This window comes from Chenopodium album, chromosome 5 (genome assembly GCF_948465745.1).
Source record: "Chenopodium album chromosome 5, dcCheAlbu1.1, whole genome shotgun sequence".
NCBI classification, from domain to species: domain Eukaryota; kingdom Viridiplantae; phylum Streptophyta; class Magnoliopsida; order Caryophyllales; family Amaranthaceae; genus Chenopodium; species Chenopodium album.
In genome coordinates, this window is record NC_137838.1 from 7,017,345 (window position 1) to 7,027,912 (window position 10,568).

At 31.7% G+C, this 10,568-nt stretch overlaps 1 protein-coding gene and 1 pseudogene across 2 annotated transcripts; both read left to right on the forward strand.

Moving 5' to 3' along the window:
- Positions 1-2,432: 2,432 nt before the first annotated feature.
- Positions 2,433-5,245, forward strand: LOC145631716 (anthocyanidin 3-O-glucosyltransferase 7-like). The gene is made up of 3 exons (XM_081683874.1): positions 2,433-2,955; positions 4,043-4,488; positions 4,719-5,245. Exons 1-3 carry the CDS (start codon positions 2,655-2,657, stop codon positions 5,142-5,144), a joined length of 1,173 nt encoding a protein of 390 aa, XP_081540000.1. The 5' UTR covers positions 2,433-2,654; the 3' UTR covers positions 5,145-5,245.
- A 2,004-nt stretch (positions 5,246-7,249) lies between these two features.
- Positions 7,250-10,304, forward strand: LOC145630246 (anthocyanidin 3-O-glucosyltransferase 7-like; annotated as a pseudogene). The gene is made up of 3 exons (XR_014112027.1): positions 7,250-7,913; positions 9,169-9,618; positions 9,834-10,304. The product of XR_014112027.1 is annotated as an anthocyanidin 3-O-glucosyltransferase 7-like (transcript).
- Positions 10,305-10,568: the final 264 nt, after the last annotated feature.

The window sequence follows — 10,568 nt, forward strand, 5'->3', positions numbered from 1 at the left end:
TAAAAAGGTACAATTTTTTTCAAACTTTATTTTTTTTTTTTGACGGGTTTTTCAAACTTTATTTGAATGAGTTTTAATCGAGCTATAAAATGATCATGATTGGGCAATTTTGTGAACACAAATAAGAATCTCATTTATTTATGGTTTTAATTGCATTATAAATGATCGAGCTATTGATCATGATCATGATTGAGCTTCTCAATAAATAATTAGTACTCCGCAGCGTTAAATGTTAAACAAAATTGTTTGTGCTAGATTAACTTTAATAATTGTTTGTATTATGTTTTTTTTTTTTTTTTTTTTTTTAATTGGGCGAGTAAAGCGGGGTTAACCCTACCTAAAACACCGACCATTAATTATGCGAGAGACAAGAAGGTACAAATTAAATTATTACAACGAAAATAGGGCGTCATGATGTTGCCCCTCCTTTACTGACATTGCTGTATAGTCCAACTAACCCCATATTGTCTTAATGTAACAGTGGTGGATGGAGTACGAATTGAGAAGGTGTTTAAATTAAATAATTTAATTACATTTGTGTCATAAATGAAATTGTTGATTTAATGATTTCCTATGATATTCAATAAGTTGTTCGCAAATTTATTGATTCATTTCTTTCCTATACTATAGGAGTATAGGTTACAAAGAGAATACGTATAACCTACAAATTTTTAAATGGACTTGGTTCACACTAATTCATTGTGGACCATTAACATCAGAAAAATTATGGTTGTTTTATTAGTTAAAAAAAGAGTCACTATAATAGAAAAAAGGTCTCTATGTTGAAATAAAAGTTATTTTGGTAATATATAGGCTATAAGAGGTTAATTTTTTTAATAAAATATTTTATATTCCGGTCAATATGAATAATAAAAGTCACTACGCTAAAATTAAAGTCATAACGTTATACTTTAAGTTCACAATAATATTAAACGTTATACTAGTTTTAGTAAAGGTTACTATGTTAAAAATAGGGTTACTATGTTCAATATAGTGTCAAGTGCGTGTGTATAACCTCGGGTCCACAATATTGTGGACCAGGTCCACGCAAGTCTTTTTGCGTTTGACCCGCGCAATAGTATAGCGGACAATCCTTTTACTTATCGTGTTCTTAATGTCCCTTTTGTAATTACTACCTCCGTTAACTATTATGTGCAACAAAGCAAGGGGTATTATTTGTGAGACATAAAATACTCCTTTATTGCACATATTAATTAACGGAGGTAGTATTTTACAACTGTATAAACTGATTTTTAGTTTCTTTTTTTAATAAAAAAATAAATTATGGTAAAACTAAATAAAACAGTGTCAAACACGCCCAAATATTCGTTTTAATTCACATGCGTAACACTTTGTGCATACACAAATAATTTATTTAAACGGGATGTAATAATAACATTACATAATAGTCATACGACATCTACAATAATAAAGATTTGTAAACCATAGATTCAGAGAAAATATCATAACTTTTACGATCAAAATCATAACTTTTACGATCAAAATAATAACTAATTTGTATATTTGGCATACATAGCTCATACTCCACCGTTCCGTTTCAAGCTTGACGTGAGCAATGATTTTCGATATCTTTGCATCTTTCCAAGTTGAGACCTCTGCAATCTGCGCTGATATTTTGATCGATCGATTCATGACAAATCCCAGACCCATAGGAATCCAAATCACCTTCCCAATTAGTATAAGAAACCTTAAAAAAAAAATATTCTCATCCATGAATGAGAATCAAAACCCCAGAAAATTAGGACAAACTTTTACAAATGCAGAGAACAAAACAGACCAACCAAAATGTAAAACAAAACAAAAAACTAAATTGAATTAAAGAAAAAGCGTTGGAATACTTGGAAATAGTCTAATTTCCGGCCTAAATGGCAAAGAAAACTAAAACCCTAGAAGAGAGAAGAGAGAAAAGAAAAAGGGCGGCTTATATATATCGTATTACCGTGCATACACAAATATAATGATACACTTAGGGGGTGTTTGGTATGAAAATTTGTAACATAGAAAACGTAAACAAATAAGTGCTTCCGTTTCTATTAATTTGGTATGAGCTATAAGTAACTAATACCGTTTCTAAAAGGTAACAAAATCCCCCAAATTGTTACCCTTATCCAACTAGTGGAAACAAAATGTGTTTCCTTCCTCAACCTCAATCATAAATTCCTCAATTTGTTTCCATTTTATAAAGATACCAAACATAAATATATCAAAGGTAACGTGTATCATTACCCTTTCCCTTACTTATATAAATCCTTTCCATTCCGTTTATGGAATTTATACCAAACGCCCCCTTAGCTACTATTTACTCAATCCACCTTTATTATTTTGAGTCCTAAGTTAAGGTTACTAATTAAGTAATTAGGTGCCAACTACTGACTTTATTTTATCAACCTAGTATATAGTCCATGCTATAAGCAACAAAGAATAACGACCACCAAAGGCATGAGTAATCATATAGCAGTATTTGCCTTCCCATTTGCCAGCCATGGCACCAATCTTCTAAACATAATAAGGCAATTAGCCACCTTAGCACCGCGAAATAAGGTGCATTTCTCTTTCTTTAGCACACCCAACTCATTAAACTCTCTTTTTCCTAAAACTTGTGTAGATCACCCCAACATTAAGGCCTATGAAATATGGGAATATGGGATGGTAAGTCTGTAGGGTATGTTTCTAAGGGCAATCCCTTGGAGGAGATTGACCTCTTTGTTAAGGCGGCAACGCGGCCAGGTGCATTGAAGAAGGTGGTGGAGGAAGCTGAGGAGGATGTTGGTGTTAAAGTGAGTTGTGTTATGGGGGATGCCTTCTTGTCTTATATATTATGTGATTTGGGTAAGGAGATTGAGGTGCCTTGGGTGCCATGCTGGAACTCAGGGGAACATTCTTTCTATGTTCATGTTTACACTGATGTTATCAGGCAAAGGTTTGGCACTCAAGGTACATATATAGTTTATCACTGTCAATTTTTAATTTTTGGTTTTATGATTAAAAGATTCTACATACTAGAATTAATACAATGTAATCCGATCTGTATGTACAAAGTATAATTTATAAACATTAAATCACCTATTACAACAGGGGCAAATTCCATATTTAGAATTTAGAAAATCAGGACAAAAACACACTAATTATGAGTTTAAAACACTATTTGAAATTGTTTAAATTTTAAAAATCATGACAAAAACACACTAATTACACTAATCTACACGTATTTTTGTCATAAATTCCCACTTTATACAATTTTCAAGAGTGTTTTTGATGCTTATACATAACTTTAAGAACTATGTATAACATTACCCTTAATTAAATTAATAACAATATGAGATATCTGTTTTTTTAATAAATTGGACACAATTATTATTATATTATCTGCGATGCATATACCTTTTTTTGAAAATTTTAATCCAACATAAAATAATAATTTCGAAAAACTATTAAATAAGAATTAAAATTACATAAATAAAACTAAACTTTGATAAATAAAAAAATGTTGGTAATAATATTTTATAGCATAAATAAAGTAGTGTAACTAATTACTTGGAGAAAAAAAAGATCAATTATGAACAATATAATCATTAAGGCGGCGTTTGGTATAAATTCCGTACACGTAATGGAAAATATTTATATAAGTAAGGGAAAGGGTAATGATACATATTACCTTTGATATATGTTTGGTATCTTTATGAAATGGAAACAAATTGAGGAGTTTAAAATTCAGGAGGGATACACATTTTGTTTCCACTAGTTGGATAAGGGTAACAATTTGGGGTATTTTGTTACTTAAAAAACGGTATTTGTTACTTTTAGCTCATACCAAACTAATAGAAATGGAAACACTTATTTGTTCACGTTTCCTACATTACAAATTTTCATACCAAACACCCCCTAAAACACTATGGTAGTCGTCAAACGAGCATTATAGAATTTTCATGACTGAAACCCGTTCATCCTAGACTACTGATCAAGTCGAAACACTACTTAATTTTCCTAATCATTACTGATACTGGTGTGATCAATGAATTAGGCATTGAAGCAAGAGAAGAAGAAACACTGGATTTTATACCAGGACTATCTAAGATCAGGTTGAAAGACATCCCAGATGGAATTGTATCAGGAAATCTTAATTCACCCATTTCTCAAATGTTACATAAAATGAGTCAAAATTTACCTTATGCAAGTGCAATTTGTATTGGATGTTCCGAAGAATTTGCCCCTGTTGTAATAGGTGATTTAAAGTCTAAAATCTCAAAGGTTTTTACAGCGGGTCCACTAAGCCTAGTAACTGCACCACAAAAAATGGCAGATAATTATAATTGTTTGGGTTGGCTTGACAAACAAAGGGCTAATTCTGTTGTTTATGTGAGTTTTGGTTATTCTGCTACACCACCACCAAATGAGATTTTTGCTCTGGCTGAGGCTCTTCAAGCTAGTGGATTCAAGTTTTTATGGTCAATCAAGGATCACCTAAAGGTAAGATACTCGTAAATTTTCGATAGAGGATAGCTTTCTGCACCCGCACCCATGGTCGGGTTTGATCTTTCAACCCTTGACCGGAATCTAACTTAAATAGACTAGGTATGGTTGTTTAATTGTTTAAAATTTTAATCCCAAATTAAGTGTTTTTTTTTTTTATTTTTTTAAATAATGGTTATATGTACTATGTAGCACTGAACTTTTTTACGTGACCAAAATTATTGTAGGTACACTTTCCAAACAATTTCTTGGAGAATAATGGAGAAAATGGCATGATGGTCCCTTGGACACCCCAAAGAGAAGTCCTAGCCCATGATGCAGTAGGGGTATTCATCACCCATTTTGGCTACTATTCCATAGTTGAGAGTATAGTAGCCGATGTTCCGATGATCGGCCGACCCTTCTTCGGTGACCATAAGTTAAATGGACGGCTAGTAGAGGCCGTTTGGGAGATCGGATTGATAGTTGAAGGAGGGACTTTTACAAAGGAAGGAGTATTGAAGAATTTGGATCAAATTTTGTTGGGTGATGAAGGGAAGAAAATGAGGGCAAATATCAAAAACGTTAAAGAATTGCTTGTAAAAGCTATTGCTCCTAATGGGAGCACCAACAAGAATTGTACGTTGCTATTGGAACATATCACGAAAACATAGGTGTAATTGTGAAATAATTTGAGGTCATCGAATTGTTAGTTATATTTTCAAATTTTCAATTTAAGGCTGTTGTACTATATTGAAAAAATACTCCGTACGAAGTATTAAAGTTTAAATTGGTGTAATAATGTCTTTTACCTTTTCTATTCCTAGTTTTTTTGCCCCATTTAACTTTGTGGTTTTCAAGATGCGTTTAAAAACGAATATAACTTCAATTCATTTCTATACACGTAAAAAGTAAAAAAAATTAATATTACTCCGTAATAAAATATACTATAAGACGAATCTAACAAAACTACACATGACTATATTATCTCTTGTTAATTAATGGGAATTTATGGTCAAAACTAGTTTTTGGTCCGGGTGTTCCCCGGGTCATTGTTTGTAAGTAAAAAAAATTTATAATAAAATAAAGTGCAATATATTGGCTGGTTTATGTAAAAAAAAATAAATAATAATAACTTGTTTATTTTTGCTAATATTAGTATATAATAAAATTCATTATTCAATATGTAGCAAACTAAATTTTATGCTTAGTATTAGATTATTTTTCATTTGTGGTAAAAATTCCTTCAATTAAAGTAAATACATTTTTTTAAGAACAAAGAAAACCTATCCCGTGGTTAAAAGAAAATACCTTTAACATTACTATATATACACATATAAGTTGACAATTAAACTTTAATTATATATATATATATATATATATATATATATATATATATATATATATATATATATATATATATATATATATATATATATATATATATATATATATATATTGATTTTTAAGGGTTGACATATTTATTTACAATGGGGCAAAAATTAAGAATACCATTAATTTATGATCATGATTGAGCTTTTTAGTGAACACACATAAGAATCTCATTTATTTATGGTTTTAATCGCGCTATAAATGATCAATCGAGATATTGATGATGATTGAGCTTTTTAATAAATAATTAGTAGTGTTAAATGTTAAACAAAATTGTTTGTGCTAGATTAGCTTTGTGGACGAGTTCAATAATTGTTTGTGCTTATTTTTTTTATTGGGCGAGTTACACGAGGTTAACCCCACCTTAAGCACCGACTATTTTTTATGATGCGAGAGACAAGAAGGTACAAAATCATTACAATGAAAATAGGGTGTCATGATGGTGCGCCTCCTTTGCTAGTATGCTGTATAGTCCAACCCCATATTTGTCTTTAACAATGGTGGAAGGATAGGGGTGAGCATGGGACGGATACCCGTACCGTTAATACTAACGGTTTAGGTACCCGATAACCAAAGTGATACCCATAATCGGAACCGATAAGTTCGGGTACCCGAATTTTCGGATCGGTTATCGGGTACCCAATAAGATATCCAATAATGATAATTAAACTTAATTATGTAGTTATTATGATATAATTTACAACTAATTAAAAACAATACCATATGACCTTGACCAAATTATTAGTAATATTACTAATCATTGATATTATAAAGTGATTATGAAGTAAAGTTTAGATTTATATTAATAGATTTAAGTAGGGAAAAAAAGCAAAAAAAAATGTTTATCGAATCGGATAGGTTTAACCGTTAATTTTAAAATGATACCCATAACCATACCCTATAATAAATTATCGAAATGGGTACCCGAATCCTTATGGTTATCGGGATCGGGTACCCTAATTTTCGGAACGGTTACGGATCGATTTTTCGGGTTTTTGATTTTTCGGATAGTTTTGCTCAGCCCTATGGATGGAGTAGGAATTGAAGGTGTTTAAATTAAATAAATAATTTAATTACGTTTGTGTCATAAATGAAATTGTTGATTGATTCATTTCATTCCTGTACATTATGTTTCAAACAAAACACGTTTAACCTGCACAAATAGTATAGTGGAGCACTATAGTACAACCTAATTAATTTTGATTTTGATGATTCATTGTACCTCTTTGTAGTAGGTGGTGAAAAAGTAGTACATATAGCTAGACATGTAACATGAAAATTTCATATACTACCTCCGTTAATTGTTATGTGCAACTTTAGGGTATTATTTGTGAGATATAAAATATTCTAAAGTTGCACATAACATTTAACGGAGGTAGTAGTACTTTCGATTTTTTTTTAGTTTTAATTTTAGGGTATTATTTGTAAGATATAAAATATCCTAAAATTGTAATTAATAAAAATCAAAGGTAGTATATTGACTTGAGTTTTTTTTTTCCTAAGCCTATTTCATTTCTTTGCCATGGAAGATAGCAACACCAATGTAAATGCCAAAATCACCCATCATATAGCTGTATTTGCCTTCCCATTTGGAAGCCATGGCTCCCCTCTCTAAAACATAATAAGGCGGTTAGCCGCCTTAGCACCGCGAAACAAGGTGCATTTCTCTTTTTTTAGCACACCCAACTCAATAAACACTCTCTTTCCAAAAGGTTCTAAATTTGATGTAGATTGCCCCAACATTAAGGCCTATGAAGTTTGGGATGGTAAGCCTGTAGGGTATGTTTCTAAGGGCAATCCCTTGGAGGAAATTGACCTCTTCCTTAAGGCGGTGGCGAGGCCGGGTGCTTTGAAGAAGGTGTTAGAGGAAGCTGAGGAGGATGTAGGTGTTAAAGTGAGTTGTGTTATGGGAGATGCCTTCTTGTCTTATTTATTGTGTGATTTGGCTTTGGAAGTTAAGGTGCCTTGGGTGTCTTGTTGGATCCCAGGAGAACATTCTTTCTGTGTCCATGTTTATACTGATGCAATTAGACAGAGGTTTGGTACTCAGGGTAAGGCTCCAACAAACTAGGACCGGATTCAAACTGGACCGATAAAACTAGTCCAACACTTGAACCGGACCGGTTTGGAAGACTAATATATTTAACTTTTATAATAATTATTAAGGAAAAAATTATGACAAAAAAAGTTCTAGTATAAGAAATCTAATTGTTCAATCAATCCATCCATAAGTATATACTAAAAGGTACATTAGCAATAACACATGTTAATTTCGAATTTGTCTTTTTTTTTTTTTATTATTATTTATAAAACTCCTATAAAACATTTATTTTAGGAAATTATTACATAATTAATTTGTCATAGTTAAGTGTATAAAGTAATTAATGATCTTTTTCATTCTGAAAATGGATATGCAACTATCTAAGGTATGTGTTTTGACAACATAAAGTTACTTTAAAAAAAAATGCAATCTTTGATAATATAAAATATATAATCTTCATTTACTCAAAAAGAACTACTGAGTTAGGCAAAAAACTCTTACTTGGTATTTGTATCATCTTCTTCTATTATTTAGTACGAGTATTCTTTTTGAGGAAACTCCTTCTACTATATATTACGGAGTACCTTAATTACTACAAAAGGATTGTAATCTAAAAGAACAAAGGATTAAAAGGCTCATTTTCCTTTAATTAAATATAATGTATAGTTGCTTTCAAAAAAAAAAAAAATATAATGTAAAGTTAATAAAGAATATTAAAATACATCGTGAATGCCACGGGACCTAACCTAGTGTTCTTATTAAATTCTAACCCAAAATAACTCAAAATTAAAAACTATTTTCAAATTATTGAAGGTTAACATAATCATTTTTGGGTTTACAATTTTACATATATGCATAATACATATCAAATGAATACGGGCTTGTTCTCTGACGTTGAAATTCAGTTCAGTTCAGTTCGGTTCAGCTCCTAATTTCCTTCTCTTAAGTTCAGCTGAGTTCAGTCAATAAGAACATGCCCTAAATTTATCTAAAAATTTATTCAAAAGCGGGATCTGTAATGACACGTGTCAATATATCATCTCCTAATTAAACTTTTCCACGTTGATGCCCCATCGAACTCAGGTCACACATGGGGGAGATGGAGGGACTGACCCTCGCTCCCATTATTATTATTATAGATATGACATAATGATATGTAAATAATCATTTTTCCTAAATAAAAAAAAAATTAAAATTATCCTTTACAATAGTCACGCTCTCCCATCTCAGTTAATCGTCCTAATCATTTCATGTAATTGATCTAGGCATTGAAGAATGGAGAGAAGAAGAAAACTTGGATTTTATACCAGGACTAAACAAGATCAGGGTGAAAGATATACCAGATGGAATAGTCACAAGAAATATTGACTCACCCATTTCTCAATTGCTACATAAAATGAGTCAAGTTTTACCATATGCAAGTGCAGTTTGCTTGAGCTCTTGCCAAGAATTAGACCCAATTGTTACCAATGACTTAAAGTCTAAGCTCTCCAACGTGTTCGTTGTCGGTCCTCTAAGCCTAGTGGTTGCACCATCAAAAGTCGCAAGATACTTATAATTGTTTGGGTTGGCTTGACCAACAAAGGCCTAACTCTGTTGTTTATGTGAGCTTTGGTTCTGTTGCTTCACCAACTCCGAATGAGCTTTTCGCTTTGGCTGAGGCTCTTCAAGCTAGTGGACTCAAGTTCTTGTGGTCGATGAAGGACCACTTAAAGGTATGATATTAAATTATTAATTACTCGCTTTGTCTATATATATAGTCAATGATTATACGAAACAAAAGAATATAATTTGGTTTATGTAGTCGACCCTACTTATAGGATTAAGGCTTTGATTAATTGATTGCTTTGTTTATATAAAATAGTCATGTGTACGTAATACAATATAATAATTTATAGTATTAATTGAACTTTTTTACGTGACCTAACAGGTAAACTTTCCTAACGGTTTCTTGGAAAATAATAAAGAAAATGGCATGATAGTCCCTTGGGCACCCCAAGTAGATGTTCTAGCACACGGTGCAGTAGGGGTATTCATCACTCACTTTGGTTACCATTCCATCATTAAGAGTATAGCAGCCGAAGTTCCAATGATCGGGAGGCCCTTTCTCGGTGACCATAAGCTAAACGGACGACTAGTAGAGGCCGTTTGGAAGATTGGACTAAAAGATGAAGGAGGGGTTTTTACGAAGAATAAAGTAGTGAAGAGCTTGGATCGAATTTTGTGGTGTGACGAAGGGAAGAAAATGAAGGAAACTATCAAAAACCTAAACAACGTGGTTCGAAAGGCTATTGCCCCTGATGGAAGCTCCAACAAAAATTTTAATTTGCTATTGGAACTAGTAATGAAAACATAGGTGTAATGCTATTATAGTACTTCTACAATTGTACGGTTGAATAATTTTAATTTCAAAAACTTTAAATTTTTATGAAGTGATTGACATCAAACTTATTTGTTTAAAAAATAACTCCATGATTATCATAAATATTTAATTATAATGAAGTTCGAAAATCAAATTTTATACAAGTTCACAATTCAATGTAGATTCGTTGCAAAAATTAACAAATAACCTGTTGGTATTTTTGGTAACTAGCTAGCATAAGCTTAGAAGCTGTGCTATTATCCTCCTCTCCATTGCCATAATAATGTTTTGCAGAGCAACAAT